Source organism: Pungitius pungitius, chromosome 5 (assembly GCF_949316345.1).
Source record: "Pungitius pungitius chromosome 5, fPunPun2.1, whole genome shotgun sequence".
Taxonomy (NCBI): Eukaryota; Metazoa; Chordata; class Actinopteri; order Perciformes; family Gasterosteidae; genus Pungitius; species Pungitius pungitius.
The window spans coordinates 6,276,666-6,294,463 of record NC_084904.1 but is presented as its reverse complement, the minus strand read 5'-3'; the positions used below and the strand labels follow the sequence as shown (position 1 = coordinate 6,294,463).

The 17,798-nt window shown below is 42.3% G+C and overlaps 1 protein-coding gene across 1 annotated transcript in view; it reads right to left on the bottom strand.

Moving 5' to 3' along the window:
• Window positions 1-1,719: 1,719 nt before the first annotated feature.
• tmem8b (transmembrane protein 8B) overlaps window positions 1,720-17,798 on the bottom strand; it is a 33,876-nt gene continuing 17,797 nt past the window's right edge. Inside the window, exons 7-13 of the mRNA XM_037482886.2 lie at window positions 17,450-17,546; window positions 16,497-16,620; window positions 12,897-13,039; window positions 11,478-11,656; window positions 11,016-11,162; window positions 6,246-6,362; window positions 1,720-2,836 (exon numbers count right to left, since the gene is read on the bottom strand). Of these exons, the coding sequence (XP_037338783.2) occupies window positions 2,501-2,836; window positions 6,246-6,362; window positions 11,016-11,162; window positions 11,478-11,656; window positions 12,897-13,039; window positions 16,497-16,620; window positions 17,450-17,546 (1,143 nt within the window). The 3' untranslated portion in view covers window positions 1,720-2,500. The remainder of the gene's footprint in view (window positions 2,837-6,245; window positions 6,363-11,015; window positions 11,163-11,477; window positions 11,657-12,896; window positions 13,040-16,496; window positions 16,621-17,449; window positions 17,547-17,798) is intronic.

The following is a 17,798-nucleotide window of genomic DNA, read 5'->3' as shown; positions in this document are numbered from 1 at the left end:
GGCTGCAAAAGTAATAACATTATCAGATTAAACTTGTGATGTTAGCATGATAACATGGCAAACTAAGATGTGGAATATGGTTTAAAAAAAGTAACTGACCCAAACCCTAGATATGCCAGCGTTGCCATTTTTAGAATGTTGATGTCTTTGTGCAAGGCTAAGCCAATATTCATGGTCTATCCTCTAAATTATGTGATTTTCTACAAAACAATGCAATGCGAGCATTTCCAGTGCATCACAGGACAGTAAAGTGAAAATTACAAATGATCTTCTACTTGCATCGGACCAAGGACGTGTCTTTTTTCTTGTCTTGGTGGACCTCAAGTGCTGCATTTGACCCCATCGATCACTGTATCCTGCTGCAGAGACTAGAGTCTTATCTTAAAGTCATTCTAACACCGTATTGTCCAACAAGGCCGCTGCGCTCCATAGATGCTGGCTTACTTAAAAAGTAGGAGTCCCATCCTACAGAGCCTTCAGTTATCAAGCTCCTCTTTTGTGGAACCAGCTTCCACTTTCAGTCCGGGGGGCTGGTTCGGTCGGCTCACTTGAGATAAAACCTTCCTCGTTGCTATCGATTATTGTTAGGGCTGGCTCAGGTGGGCCTGGACCAGCCCTTGGTTAAGCTGCTATAAGCCTGGACTGCTAGGGGACTTCGTAGGACACACGGAGCTCCGCTCTCACTCTTGTTCTTTCCTTCTACAATAATCCACATTTTATTAATGCACATCACTAATTCAGCTTCTTGCCCAGAGTTTGTTGTGCTTTCTCGCTTCGCAGCAGAGATGCTCACAAGTCTCAAACTCGAGTCCGAGTCTCAAACTCGAGTCCCCATCTCTGCCTCGCAGGTCTCTGTAGATTGTGGTTCCGTCTGGACCCTGGTCCTGCCTGGCCCTGCGGACACCTCCTACTATTGTCATTATTATTTTAAATATTAATTATATTACTATTACTGTCATCATAAACCAACATTACCCTTTCCTAAAGTCTTTGCTCTCCCTTCCCACACAAGCTTCTGTGGATGGTGCTTCTATCTGATGGTGGTTGTCCCTGCGATGGTCCTGCAGTTTACACCTGGCTTACTACTCGCAATTATTTGAATCATCACTGTTATAGGAATTTAATTTATTGTACATTGTTCATTCTTTACACAGGACATCCCTCCTCTGACGTTCTCCCTAAGGTTTCGTCCTGTGCCGATGTGAGGGTGTTGGGACACAAGTTGTCACATGTGTACAGACTGTAAAGCCCTCTGAGGCAAATTTTTAATTTGAGATTTCGGGCTATACAAAATGAAATGAATGGAATTTAATATAATTTGATCAATAAACACTAGGCTCAGACATAGGATGATTCAATATTTTTTTATATCTGACCCTCGATGAACAACACATTCATAATTTAAGTGTTTCTTTTTGAGTGCAAAGTGTTAAACCAACAATGATGCAATAAGTCATGAAGCAAAGAGCTGTGTACCTCCCTCTTTTCCTTGTAAAAGAAAGGAGCCACATATCGACAGCACGCTGCGAAGCTGCGCTCAGCCTGCTGCTCTGGAAGAGAATTATTTATCTCTTTCTATTCCTGGGAGGACACTGTTGACAGCGCCTCATCTCACTGTCTGAGTACCGCTGGCTTTCATTAGGACAGGGATTGCAATGTGACGTCTTTGTGGGAGGTCCACCTCTGTTGAAAAGCTTCAAAAGGAGAAGTGATACTGAGGCAAGAAAGAAAAAACATTTATTGTTTATGAACGTGGTGCCACACAGGTCCTGTCAGAAAAGGAACAGGGAGGTCTTGGTTTTGAGGTCTCTATGATTACAATCCTGCCCTGGCCTCTTCATCTCTCACAACAGGCAGCTGGACTTGGGAATTGTTTCCTTTGAGAACAACCTGCACATTCTTGTAAAAGCGATACATTGCTATTGCAAAAAACAGTCTAACATTCCACATGACGACTAGGTTTTACATTTGTGATGCCAACTGTAGTTCATAGTGTTATAAAAATGTACAGAATAACATTTTTTGTGTCTCAGTGCAAAAGATACATTTGAAAAGAATTTCAGAAAAGCCGTGCCCTTGATTAATTTCCCCCTCCCGCCCCCGTCTCCCACTGATCTGTGCCCCGCCCCCAACAGTAATAGAACTGTCCTGTTCAGAGGACCATCAATAAATAACCAACAGAAGCAGTTTTACAGTCAACGTCAGATAGCAGCAGTGTTTCAGCTTTGACTTTAAATACATATTCACAAACAACAGTGTGCCACTCTACACCCACGATTCTTTAACTATAGATAAGAATAATTACAGTTGTATCGACGGCAATTACCTTGACAATACCCCCCCTCCCCCCCAACCCCCGCAAAAGAAATAAAAATCCAATGTGTCACATCTGCATTGAAGTATTTACATTGCTTTTTCAAGTTGTCTGGCTTAATTTCCCGTGTGTGAATTTCCCAAGTAAAAGAAGGCAATGAAGTGTCTCTAAGGTAAAAGGCTCAAATCAGCTGGTGCAGATGCTGTTGATGGAGATGATGGCGGGGTCCACCAGGCCCAGCTCCTCGTGCTCGTTGACGCACAGCTGATAGCCGCAGCCCCGCCGGCGCTTCATGGGGGTCACCTTGGCGTCGGGCTTGGCGCGGGGCGGCAAGAGGAAGCCCACGCTCCCTGCAATCAGCATGTGCCAGATGCTGTGGATGTAGAAGTAGTTCTCCTCCGTCTCCACGAAGGCGTATAGGGCCACGGCCGACGTTGCGATCATGGTGCCCGGGAAGAGGAAGAACACCCAGCGCTTCCAGGTGGGCGGGTAGCAACGCCGGCGACGGATGGTGCGCACCGTCTGATGGACACATTAAACAAAGTTTGTCAATATTACTGTTTTTTTTCAAAAAAAAAATCAAAATTGGTTTCGGAATTTGACTTAAAGCTAATTAATTTATGCTGTTGTATTAAATCTGTTTAAAAGTTCCACAGGTAACGATTACTTGAAACAGTACAATGATATCTATATTGGGAGCTGGGGTGGTTACATAAAGCATCTCAAAACGTGAGAAAACCCCAGCTGAGCCGCTGTCCCAGGAGCTTGCCTTCCTGTTACCCCTGCCGTTGCTAAGCAACCAGAACCTGCAACACCAAAATGATGATTAACAGCGTGTCTCATTGATCAAACAAAACAAAGTCAAAAATAAAGGAAAATTGCTTATCAGCCATGGTAAATCAACAGTACGTTGCCCTTTTGATTCTTCTCACAGTAGGTGGGAAACCCTTGGTCAGAAAATGCAACGTGAGTAAAATAGTCAGTGGGACAGATTGTAAAGGTCTTATGAACTTCTCTTCCTCATTTATGTGAGACTGATATTTATGGAATAAAGATAAAATGAATGTGTGCTGTGATTGGTAGTAAAAACTGCACAGTGACATAATCCATGACGTATAGACGCGGGTGGTGTAAATGTGTTTGTGGGGGTACCACAGTGTAAAGAACCTGCAGAAATGAAGAAAACAAAACTAACAGATTAAGTGAAGTGCTAAACCAGAGAAACACAAATTAAGAAATTATTTTATTATTATTATTATTAATTGTTTGACACTGTGCTTAAATGTATAACAAAATTGAAATTGGGAAAATCCTTCAACAGCAGAGGAAGTAGTGAAATCTGGGAGATAACTCCTGTTTATGACACTATCTTATGCCACTATTTTTTTACTAATGAGTCTCAAATTAGAACATTTCTTTCGAACAAACTCTGAGATATTCAGCTGCACATCGATTTCTTTCCAGAAAACTAATTGGAAACCAAGGGACCCATTCAATTCTGCAGGTAATTTCTTTTCCAGTTGATCTCAAAAGACCATGTTTTTAATGTTCTTCTTTCCTTAATTTAATGAACACATTTCATGTCGAAGCGGAATATTGAAGTGGGAGATCACGCAGGGAGCAGTCATTCAAAAATGGAGACCAATGGGACCTGGGTGAGGCAGCGGCAAATGGGTTGCCTTTGATTAGGGAAAGAGAGAGAGAGAGAGAGAGACAGAGAGAGAGAAACTGGATTCTTTGACAATCGCTGTTGGTCTTTATTGTCTGAAATGTACTTTCATGCCTCCGTCTGCAGCGTAAAGTCCATCACAATGATCATAATCATCTGGAAGAGGTTTTAAATTGGTCCACAGTTATTGGCTGTTTTTAGTCATCTGTTCTGTGAACATGATGATTCCTTCTAGTTTAACACGGAGCCAGTGCTCATTCGTTGCAGAGCAACTCTGACAATTCATTTTATTTCTAAACAGCGTTGAGAGTGTGCTTCATTATTGAATTCGCCCTCTATTCAAATCGCTTCATGAGCACTGATTGCTTTTATTGGATTTTTTTTCCCCCAAAAAAACATTTCCATAAAGATCCTTCGACACTGTTGAGGGAAACGTGTGTTGTTCACGGGAGACACAAGTAATTAAATGCATTCTGTCTGTAAAATGGCTCCGATTGAGTTATCATGCTGATTTGGATTTTAGGTTAAATAATAATAATCTATGTGAAGCAAAGTGAGAAAAATATGAAATGTGTTGTTGCTGTCCTAATCCCAAGACCTCGTTTAGTTTGGAGGGCCGCGGGTATTTGACATTGACAGAATTGAACTTCTCTCCAACGCTGCTGACCCCTCGGCGAAGCGGCAGACGCCCCGTGGCCTTCACTCGACTGATCGATTGCGCTTGTGTCTGCGAACGTTCAGAACGCCGGGCACCTCTTGTAGAATATGTGAGAGCGCATCAACGTAGACGTACACTGTTGAGGGATGAGCTATGAAGCGCAAACGTATCTAGGGATCTTTTATGGCGACTTATTGTGAACTTCATCGGTATAGAAGGATTATTTGGCTCCGTCTTTGTCGATTTGGCATCGCACAAAATCAGTTTTGGAGATATTGTCACAGTATACCAGGCCGTGAAATACTCTATTCCACAAGCTATCTATAATTGAGTTACAAATGTGCCAGAGCCAAAGGAAAGCCAGTCAAAGTGGAAGCCAACAGCTTCATGTGAATCCCCCCCCCCCCCCCCCTCCCCCCACACACACATTTGAATGATACAGCGGTAGCTGCCGTTAACCTCAGAAGAAGTTGGTTCTGCACTTTGGTAAAATCTACTGTCTCCTAGCTTTGGTGCTAAACCCGGAGTGTTTGGTCTTCCACTGTTTCCGTAGGATCCTTCAGCTCAGAGACCCAACTCTGAGAGCTACAACTCCCACACTTTATTCAAAGCGAAGCTTTCTCCAAGGAAACCTCAAACCTTGTTTTCAGACTCATGTCAGAGGTTTGGTGTTAAAGGTTCTTTTTCTTTCTTTTTTTTCCAGGAACCTTGACAGAAAGACTATTATTTTTTATCTTTTCAGTTCAGGGAGCACATTATGAGTCGGAGAAGAGTCAGTGGAAGTACAAGCTGACTTATAATGGAACTACAACCCATGACTAATACCCAGAAGCTGCAAAACTTTTAAAGCCCCTTCCATGCTAATATAAAGTAGCTTCATTGGTCAGAAAGCCACAGTTTCTTTTTTGCCATACACATGTTCCAGTCTGAGCTTAAACAATGGATTTAATCCTGTTACACTTACTAGCATGAGGAACAATAGAGGGCTAGTGCTGACACAATTCATCTGCTTGTTTGAACAAGCCCGTCTCTTAACGTCAAACACAGATCATGTATTAAAATCAATCGCCCCCTCTCCCCTTCTCCATTGCAGAGCACTATTTTCGGGGTAAAAGAAAATCAAAATAAGGAAATCTGCACTCAATTGCACTTATAATAATAACATTATTAGTATCGTATAACAAACTCAATAATCAGCAGCGGCGAGTTGTGGCCTCAAGGTCTTAGATGCATCAAGGTGGTCAGGGGAGCCACCCCACTGAAGAAGGAGGCCTTTTGGGTTGTAATATCTGGTGGGACTATCGGTCTCTAGAAGACCATCTGGTACCTCAGGAGGGTGAAACAGGGAATCATCCAAGCTGTGTACACTAAGGATGGGACCTTGTTGATTGCAACTGAGGAGGTTATCGGCCGGTGGAACGATCAGTGATGTAATCCAAACTATAAGTTTCATGATCCGTTGAATCACCCTTCACCAACATGACGACTAATTACGCATATCTCTACCAACTGCTGTTTTCAAATGCAAGTGAAATTATTACAGACCGAACCCTTTTCAGCTTTAGGCTGCTTTACTGTGCAGAGAAAAAATAAGTTACCCTTACCCATGCCACAGCCATGATGCCCAGAGCAAACAGGCTGGGTCCCAGCAGGTTCCACAGACCATGACGGTCTAGCTGCAGAGCCATGGACAGAGACATCGCCCCCAGCAGATACAGCACCTTGACAGAAAACACAGCGATCAATAACAGCCTTCCATAAAACACTGTTGGCACTTTTTACTTCCGCAGTAAAACGGAAGACATTTTGTGGTCTGGAAACAGCACATTGCTGCTTTTGGAGGAAAAAATACCCTTCTTTAAGTAATTATTGAATGTTGAATGTTTTGTAGAATGACTTTTTTTGGGGAGGTGAAAGTTGTCTTTTCCTAATAAAGCTATTCATTCACAGAGGTGAAAAAAGGAAAGGCTGAATGTATGATACAAAAGGAGAGGGTGGGTACAGTATTACAGCGAAGAATAATGCAACTTAAATCATTTGGTTGAAGACCCTATTGTATTGCATAATAAACTCACCTTGCGTTATTAACTGAGCCAGAAAGCTAAAATTAAGACTATATTTAATATTTAATTGAAAACTGGGACTGAAGGTTTTCCATATTTTTCTTTTTATCCATCATACCCATCAAATGGACCAATACCAAAAATGAATTGATGCAAAATTAGTATTGCCTGTGTATTCAAACGGAGGTATATTGAATTACTCTGCTTGATAGAGCTCCATTGTCAAAAACCATTAAAAAGCGCATCAATGAGCCACATTATTGCGCTGAGTGACACGTACCTTGATTATCATGAAAGTATGTTTATTTTGCTTCAATCCCATACAAACACTATGTATTATTCCACCTGTGAATATTGTCCTCAACTAAAATGTACTATTAACTCGACTAAATGGCACAAAGGAACAATGCAGCATTCAAGGAGATTGGCATGTCTTTCTAAAATGAAACAATATATTTGGGATCCATTGTTAAACTTATACATTTTCTATAGGCACAAATGGGCTTGGTACATTTAAGTCAGAAATTATTCAGAAACTGAGGGAAATGCAAATTGTATCCTGCCCGCCACTACAAGAGCTGGCTTTCAGCAATAGCATGCAAATCTGTGACTATAAAGCCTGTCATTTTGTAAATATGCTTTCAGTTTTGTGTTTCAGTGAGGGAATACAGCATTTAAGTGCTTGCAGAATATTACGCCAACTTACCCTCCTCTCTATAACTTTGTAATATGTGAGAGCCACGATATAACAAAGAGAACAAAAACACTAACATTAGAGGTCCATGCTATAAATAATGCCAGTTTAGCCAGGTATTTTTCAGCCTCCCACTTTGAAATAAAGCCACAGGGTATGAAAGAAATAAAGGACGAGTGAAAAAAAATAATCAATAAGTTGTGCTGCACATGCTTTGGGAGAACTTAAGCCTCTCCAGGATGCCTGAGGTCTGCGTTATTCGGTCTGGAAGGGGACGTGATGAGAAATTGGGGAGGGGGGGGGGGGGGTTGAGCAGGGAAGGGATGACCAATGCTGCAGGAGAACAGCACTAATTGGTACAGACCAAGGAGGTGAGCAGCAGTGGTGAAGCCCGAGGACTCGGTACAGCAGCAGTCATCAGTCATACTGCACCGCTGCATCGCATAGGGTCCCCCAAACATGCATGTATACTTTTATAGACCCTTTTACGGCAAACTTCATGATTAAGTCATGGTGTTAGCTGGAGGCAAAACAAAGAAAAGACAAACCCAGATCACTTGGGAGTAGTGAGCTAATAGTTACGCACCAAAAATAGCACCCTGCTTTGATTTTAGGGGCCGGAGCCGATGTAGGATCCGAGGCTCTAGAAAGCTACTATCGGCAAGTGTTCATGGTTTGAAAGAAAGTGCAGTTAATAGTTAAGCTTAAGCCTCATCTGCCATGGCTGATGCACTGCTGCAGACTTGATGATCAGAGAGATGGAGTAAAACGTTGCAAATAAAATAATCTATTAAAGTGAAAATTAAGAGGTCATTTTCTGTATAAAAGCATGCTTGTGTTAACGAGCTAATTAGGGGAAGGTGGGAAGCTTAACCTAGTTCACTAATTCCACAATGCTTTCATGCAAAACTGGTCACAAAAATTCATCTGAATAAAGTCTTCATTTATATGGGCAGAACAAAGTGCTTTCCAGCCTGTGGCTGAAGCATGATGTTGGTAAATTGGAATAATGTAGCGGCGGGAGAGTTCCAGTCTGATTCCACCACGCTCTCATAGCAACGTTAGACTGGTGAGAAAAACTGAGCCAAACCAAGGAGCAATGGCCGCTGGCTACTAGGAGACTTCTTCAGAGGGAAGGGAGCAGGTTGGCAGCTCAGTGGACTAGCTAGCTAACTAGCCAACGCTGCAGGAACAACTAGCTAGCTAACTATCCAATGCTGCAGGATCAACTAGTTAGCTAACTAGCCAATGCTGCTGGAACAACTAGCTAGCTAACTAGCCAATGCTGCAGGAACAACTAGCTAGCTAACTACCCAACGCTGCAGGAACAACTAGCTAGCTAACTAGCAGTGTTGCCAACTCCTCAGTAAGGAAAGTAGCTATTGGTTATCCTAAAAGTCGCTAGATGACGTCATCACCTAATTTGCATACCCTTTTACGCTGTATCTGAGAGGAATTGTGGTAGCATGGAACAGTGTTCAGCGATTACCAATGCTAGTATAGCCTCAGCCTTGTTTGCGGTCACATTTTTTACCATAAATGGCAGCTTTTCTGGGTGGAACTGTTATAAGGCTTTGCCTTTTGAGTATGTTTTAAAGTTTTCATGTGTTTTTTAAAATCACCAATTTTAGCATAAAAATCGGTCTTACAATACAGGCAGTATGCCCGTGTATCATTGCCAATAAACGGCTTTTACCAGCCTTTGAACTCGGCGTTCAATTCCCATTCTTTTCTGTATTTTTGTGTGTACAGTTTAGACTGCGACATTTCAAGCTAGCCAGCTAAATGTTTAGCTTAAACCGAAGCGCACACACCGGCGTCAACGAGGTAAGTGTTTGACAAAGGCTGTGCTTGGTGAGTAAAGGCGGTATAGTAACGTTGTTTTTATTTTTTGGTTAGTGATTAGGCAAAGAACATTTTCCATTTACATTTGCGCATGCACGATTCATTTGCAGTTGGAAGGGATTGCTGCGCGAGTACTCGACCACTTGTCAGTGCTTTGGGAAGGGGGTGAGGTTCACGACAGTACCCGCTGCTCGTTGAGAAGAAGCTTTGGAACGATACGTTCTTTTCACGTCACCAAAGTCGGCAATAACGTCAGGAAAAGTCGCTAGATTTGTCGCTTGTTGATTTTTGAAAAATTTGTCCCTGGAGGGGTCTGAATAGTCGCTAAATATAGTGACAAAGTTGCTAAGTTGGCAACACTGCTAACTAGCCAACGCTGCAGGAACAACGAGCTAGCTAACTAGCCAACGCTGCAGGAACAACGAGCTAGCTATTTAGCCAAAGCGGTCTCTCCTGCGCTCCCGTCGCAGCCGCGCAGTCAGCAACCGAGTCAGCGTCGAATTATTGATATTGATAGTTGTGGTTTTGGCAAGTGATTGATGATAAATTCATATTTCCTTCAGCCTTTATATAAAGGCAACAGACCAGTGTAGCATGTTCACATACGTTCCCAGAGAATTGTCCGGAAGGAAGAAAACCAACCAAAAATGTTTGTTTCAGATTCATCTCATTTTTACAGCCCTGGTTCATCTTTTATCAAGTACACTGTTTTTTCTTCGCCTCATTTCAGATATGCCCACTTCTTCCTCCATTTGAAGTGTCTCATCCATGTGTTCATGTCACAACTTTGCTGACAACAAAAGGATCAGAACCGCTCAGTGAAGGAGGGCCAACCACATTCAAAGATGAGATTCAAGTTGTAATAAAATTACAATTATCCCCTAATTTTTTATCTTTCACAACGCCCTTCACAAAATATAGGTAAACAAATCCTTGCAAGACACATTTACGAGAACTTTTTTGACCTAGAGGACCAAAAGTCACGTACACAGATACACACACACGTCCTATCTCAACCCTCGAGTCTTTCACCCTCTACTGTTGCTGCGGTCCAACAAACAGACAAATAAACACATATACACAAACACACATATACACACACACACACACAGGCTCGATCTGGTGCACAAACGTACACAGCTCCACTTGCCAGTCCTGACATGTGCGATTTGATTAGTGGCTGTGTTCTGCAGCACTCAGCAAAAAAGGAAAACTCTAGAGGACAGCAGATGTTCGTACACTTTCCCTTCCACCCACTACTCCGCCCCTCTTTCTGTCTCATTTATGGACATGTACACACACACACACTTTCCCTGCGGCTGCTTGATGTTGCTGTGCATCCAGGGAGTGACCCGGGGAGAAGTGCACCTGTTAGTGTTATATGCGATCCACCGCAACACGTCAACAACCGCAGATTCAGAGCACATCGATCTTCAGTTTATTAATGAAAGATTGAGGCATATGCTGTACCCGCTGACGTCTCTCCTCCACTGCTCTACTTCTCAGTCTGCAATGGCCTGTTTGGCCTCAGAGTTCATCTCACTAAAAACCACTACAACATGGAGCTCTTAGTCATTGTCCTGCCAGACCGCAACATATGCCAGACGAGTGCTTCTGTAATATGAACTGCCACCAGTAATCAATGCCACTGCCTTCCCATATCAAAAAGCTCACACGTTTTATTTGAAGTGGAACACCAGGACAATCATGCCCACCCTAATGGCTCTTTGGGCAACCACTGAACCAAAGTAGTAACATTTGCCTCTGCCTACCTGTTTGATGATGGACTTCAGGCGGGCCATCGCGATGACGGTGACCCACACTGACATGAGCGAGCCGAGGAAGTCACAGAACTGCAGGACGTCGTACTCCATGATGCAGAAGACCACGATGCCCGGCTGGTCGCATGCGTGGTAGAACTGTCGGAGGAGAGAAAGGAGAAAGTACGCGGATGTGACAAGAAAAAAAAAAACATCAGTAAAATCACTATTCTTATTTGGTGAGTTCTTACTTGTCAACAGCTAAACGTGCACACTACAGTTTGACGTTATCTCAACGACTCGCAGACAAAGTCATACATCTAGTTTTGGTCTAAATTTTTTTTCAACTCATTACACATATTTTAGATGTGTGCTGTGCGAGTCTTTCATGGTTGTATATTTATCACCCCCCCAAAAAAACAACCAAAAAAGAGGATAGACCATGCGCCACTGTTCTTTGTGGCCGCCACTCACAGTGGAGAAGAACATGGTGAAGATGTAGACCGAGGCCTCCAGCAGGTAGTGGCTCCGGATGGCGATGGCCACGGGCGGGACGAACATCAGGTTGCTGAGGCACAGCAGCAGGGTGGAAAGGAGCTGGAAACTGTAGGAGTAGGCCTCCGAGTTGTCTGTGCATCCCCAGCCCTCCCAGCCTAACACACACATACACACACACACACAGTCAGTGCTGTACTTCATGATGATCTAAGGAAGTAAAGATGTAAGAGCTTTTTGCAGGCTTTATAGGTTTAAAAAAAAAACAGAAGAAAATAGAGCTGAAGTGGTTTCAGACTTGTAACTCCAAATAAACTTTTTCAGAATTTAACAGTACCTCATAAAAGGCGTAAAATATTTATCTCTCAGTAGATTAACGCTTCATTGGTCTTTCTGTTCAAATAGACATTCCTTTGAAAAACAGTCAAAAGCAGATGTATATATGACGTTGTTTATCCCATGGATAAAGGAGCTTCCTGGTCTGAACTCGCTCCAATGTTAAAACGGCCCCCGCTTTGCACACTCAAATTGGATCCTTATCAAGTGGTGGATTGGATGAGACGGCGCAAATTAAATATTCGTGGGCGCAGTTGAACCGGTATGGGGGCGGTGGGGGGGGGGGGGTTGCATCGCGAGACGGGGCTAAGGGCAAGTGCTGAATGCAAAGCGCCTGCCAGGAAGCGGTCACACATATGAGGTATGACAAAGGATTTATCTGAAGAGAGAGCAGCTCTGATAAAGGAAGATCAAAGACAGGATTTTTTTTTTTTTTAAAGGCCTCAGAGGACATGCTTTGTTTAGTTCCATAAGCTCATCTTTTATTGAAAAGCTGCTGGTAATTAAGAGCGTGTTTCGTTGGCTTATGTGAGGAGATTAATACCAGGCAGCCGTGTGACTCGTCGAGGACGTCGGCACGTTCAGCTTAACCGCTGCACTGCCAGCTCTAACCATCCCATCGTGCTCTTCTCTCATTTTCTCCTCACGTTCAATGGCGCATTTTCCAACAAATTAGAAATGCCTCGCATCGGCGATGACCCAGTTTCCTCACAGAAAGCTGTATGTTATCTTGCAGGCAAAGAAAAAAAAGATTTTGACAGTTTTGAATCACTTCAAATAATTAATCTATGGTCACACCTTTTTTGTGGTGCTAATTATTAATTAGTGATTAATAATTAAAGCCATTGTTTAGTTCACACCACATTTGTAAAAATATTTCTCCACCTATCAAATCTTTTTGCTATGGCTTCTAATATTTAGAGAATGTAAATACAATGTGGTGATGGAGCTTCCAATCTGAATTAAGCTCACAGCTCAAATGCATGAATTCAAATCAACAAACAAAGAGGCAAAGAGAAGAACGCACTGACTTTGCGACGAGTTGTGTGTTTTGTGCGTTACCTGCTTTGCATTCACACGCTGCGTAAAGATAGTTGTTGGTGCGCAGGAGCTTGCATTGCCCGTACGTCCCACAGTCATTGATGCAAGGAGTCAGGTACGCGCGCATGTACACCTCGGCAGTGACGTTGGCGCACGCCTCGAATCTGGAAGTACAGACAGTCAAAGAGGTTATATGGAGGTAACCATGGGGACCATCAGCGGGGAACTCAGCCTCCATGGAGAACCTTTTTCAATGCATTCCTGTGGAGATATTCTGCACTCGACTAGATGGTTTTACTTTTATGTTTTTAAATCTCCTTCCTTTATGTTTTGGTGTTTTGGAGGATTTATGTGAAGCACTTTGAAATGCCTCGTTGTTGAAATGTGCCATACAAATCAAATTGCCTTGCCAAACACTGTCGTCCAGACAGAAAATCTTCAGATGCATTGGAAGGATTGCCATGAAATGTTCGACATACTCTCATATATAAGATTAAACCTATTGACTTTCTCCAACTGGTGTCACCATGAGGTCCATATTTATGCTTTTGTCCATGCAGGAACCTCTCAGGATCCACTGGAACAACTTTGATGATCTTTTTGCAGTTTAATCTAGCACCTTTATCAGCTCAAAATACTGGCCTAATGATACCTCACTATACGAATTCAAATGCATGTGTACTAGCAAATGTTGGTAATAGACCAAGTCAGGATGGTACACACGGTAAACTCTATTCTTGCTAAGCCTTGACAGAGTGAGCATGTTAGTATGCAGAGTTAATTTCACTGCCACATTAAAGCTTTACAGAGTCAATCAGTGTGAATGTAGGCTCTGCCTTGTTTTAATTATTCCAGCGTTATAGAGATCAAAAGGGCATTTTAGGGTTGTCAGAATGAGACAACTTTACTCTATTAAGCTTGTGCAATCTCCAGAAGCAATTACACGAGTACTCATTCACAAAGTAGGCCTGGGCTTTACAGACAGACAAGGAAACTTTAGTTCTGCTATTATAGCTTAACATTGATCTCAATTAAAGCTAAGCTAAGTCCCAACATTACATTTTTAAGGAGAAACCTGTGGAGCTGACATTAACAAAATACGTCGTGCACTATGCTCGCAACTGGAGCTTCACTGAATGCATTTCTGTGTCTGTGGGGCTTCCTCCCACAGTCCAATAACCTGTTCTGGGGGATAGGTTAATTGGTGACTCTAAATTGCCCCTAAGAGTGTAGATATGAGAGGGAATGGTTGTTATTTTGGACATTTGACATTTTACTGCCAAAATCGGTGTGACATCCTAAATATATCCTTCATACACATATTTTTTTTAAACAAAAAAAGCCAAAGTTAGGGACAGTGTGTACTCCATGGTAGCACTGACAGCTAGAAGGAAGCACACCACTTGCGACTTATCATACTCTATAATGAGAAATAGCTAATCTGTTGATGTCTCCTGTTGTTGTGATATTTTACTGATGGGGGATGCTGTTATGCAGCTTAATATTGCGCTGAAAATCGACTTACATACATTAAGTTCATCTTTGATACAATAAATGACAAGAGAAGCAAAACTTTGCTTGAGTTTTATCTGTTCTAATTGCTAGCAGATTACAATCTGTCAGAGAGAATAAACCTGTAAGCTATCTAATGTTTTTCTTTCATTATTTTTACCTACTTTGTAATTGGCACAGCTGCTCGCTTCTTAATAACAGAGTTATATCACTCAACATAATTGTAGCCTCGTGGAGCACCTATCATTGACTTTACCTCTTTTCTACTCTAACAAGACATCATTTAGAATGTGTACATTTCCTCGAAATCTAACACACAGCTAGTTTTCCACATTTAAATAGCTCCACAAAGCTCTGCTGTGTGGAAGAGACCATGTCCCGCACCATCTGTTGTTGTTTGTTTCTCAGATTCAATTGCAATGTCTCAAATGGCCGGTGAAAAAATCTGCTTAATTTCATTCTGTTCACATTTTTAAGTGTTCGGCAAAACAGCTCAATCTGCGTCCATCGTTAAGAACTTGTTATGAAAGTTGGACATCTTAATGGAAAAATTGCACCCCTCTCCATCCCTTTGTGACATGTCTCGTAATAAGTTTAAACAATCCTCAGAGAGGGAGAGATGGTGTGTACTTATTGCACTCATCTGCAATAAACTATACAGTAACAATGGTGAGAGCTAAAGAGATCAGAATATATTTTCCCGAAATTACAGTCGTGCCCTTTATAAATCTCCTTTTATTTTTTGTAGACACGATAGATTGGTCCAATTATTTTTCGGGGCTTTTCCATGACATTTTTAGTGGTGATCTAACTGATATGACAGAGATCACCCATTAAATCTGTCTGATTTAAAGGGCACGGAGTCTGTGACTGTCCCTATTTTGGTAAATCATATTAATGTTTATACTGAATAGCCGGAATACAAACAGTAGCTTACATTTCAAAGTCGAAGTTTGCTTAAATTGATTTACTGCCTCTGATTCTGTGTACATTAGTTCTTTTACGAGTAACTATATACAATATGTTGGATTCATGTTGATGTGCATTTAAAAGCAATGAATACAATTCTAATTCTGAAGACATTTCAATTTGTGGAAGAAAAAATTGGTTGGGAAAAAACCAATCAACTGAACCAAGCCCCCCACCCCTTCCATCCCCCTCCCACGACCCCCTGTTGAAGACCTGATTTGAAGAGATCGAAACGAGGGAGACAAACGTGTAATCACACATTTAGTCCCACTACTTCAACTCTGGCCGTTCCTTTCTATTGTTTTTATAAATGTAATGTATCTATGAATATATTGACTTGTACATGTATGTGTAATGTATCTATTCTGCTGTAAAATGTGCCATAGTGTTAACGGCAGTGTCACTGGTAAATAGGTAAAGAAATGACATCCACCATGAGACACTGCTTCCATGATGTGGTTTAATTGTTCTATGAGAGCGAGCTGCTCTCAGGAAAAGGTTCAAGTCCTTTTCAAGGCCAACGTCAGATTTTCCAGGACTTTTTTGCCTCTAGCTTTCATTTATTGACATTTTTTTCCAGTGGCAGTGAGTGAATCTACTTTTTAAACATCAAAACGTAACCCTCTTCCATGTCCCATGCTAGGTGCACACCACGGGCACATTGAACGCCAATTCCTAAATAATCTGCTGGCTGACAGATGGGAGAGAATGTGTGTGAGTGAGGCAGGCCGCATTGTTCAAACAGGGAGTATGGTGTTTTTATTAGAGCACTGAATTATTCATCTTGGTAAATAAACTAGTGATTGTTATGTAAAGATGTTTTTAAAGAAAAACAGAATGGCCTATTTTGCCAATTGTCTTCCTGTGATTGACAGCAAATATTGTCTCAGCGGTTCCTTCGGGGCACCGGGACCAGGCTGAAAAAACGATGATGACAAAAAGTATGAATAGCAGTCACTCAAATGGTTTCTATGCATTTTAGCTTCTAGATAATAGACTTTCTGACTTTTCATCTCCAGTGCAAACAACAACACCGCTCTTTCTATTCTAACAGGAAATGTACTCATAAGTGCCTGGTCCAGCAGTCCAGCAGGTGGCTCTAGTTTAAGAGGAACACAGGAGAAGCATTGCCTGTTTTACCCGTGTTCAGTGCCACATTGAGAGCGCAGACTGAGGTACCAGGTGCCTGTTTGCGGGTAGGGAATCCTCAATTTGGTGACATTAGTGGAGGCGTTCACGGTGAGGGAAAAGCCCACCACCGATTCTGCAAGAGGAGAAAACAATCACAGTTCAAAACAGCATCAAGCACAAGATTACAGAGTCTGTTGAAATTGTAGTCGCTTCCGGATATTTCATTTGAAAATACTGGAATAGTATGAATTTGCTTTTAAAATGAAAATACTTGAAGATAAAGGAATGGTGCATTTGGGTTTGGAAATTCTAGTGTGAGGTAAATTGAAATGAGTTCAAATTTCAGTCATGTGTTTGTGTAAATTTTGAGCTTGAGGTGGAAGTCCTGAAAGAAATTAGTGCAAGTTCAATTTATTACACTGAAAGATGACAGTTTGGAAAAACCCGAGGAGAAAAGTTGTGTAGGAACAGTCAAAGTTGTGGGTGTAGAGCTGCAGGTGAAGTATTTTTTGTCTGCTAAAAGGTGAGGACCTGGGTGGGCCTTGGTTGGCCGTCCACACCGAGCACGATAGGGACGACAAGAACTATATTGATGCCCACAACCACACGGATACATTGCACAACCCGAGTGCCAAACGCATGCAACAGGCTCCGTCAATCCCCCAGTGTACCTCAGTGTGTGTGTTCCTGCACAGTACCTCATGTGTGTGATCAGGAATGCAAAGATATATTTGTGTCAAACAAGAGGGGGAATTGGTCAAAAAGATCACCGAACATATTTTCCATCCGCTATAAAGTATAAAAACAACTTATTTTCATTCTTCACATTTACAATGTCTTTAAAGGTGGCGTGTTACAGTTCTAGTTCTAGACATCCATCTCACAGTGGGACAACCTCTAATCTCAAGTAACATTCTTAGAAAACAAAGAAGTGCTAAACCCTTTGGTCTGATCCGACGTACCTGATTCACAGTTGAGGGAGGAGTTGTCCCTCAAGAAGAGCGGCATCCCGGGGTTCAGGCAGCCAAACACCGTGACGTTAGCTCCTTTCAGCGCGGACTGCAGGGAGGAAGCACAAGCACACGTCATCCATCCATCCTTCCATCCATCCATCCATCGGTAAGCCAACGCCGTTTCACGGCTTCCTCGGGTCTCGTCTCAGCTGTGAGACGGCAAACTTTTTAAATAACACATCCAGCGAAAGTGCTCCCCCTCTGTCTGCCCGGGGGCACCTAAATGAAGAGGCCGCTTGTTTGTCTCCTTAAAGCATTCATTATATATTAACGTGTTCAGGCCTTGAGGAGAAACAAC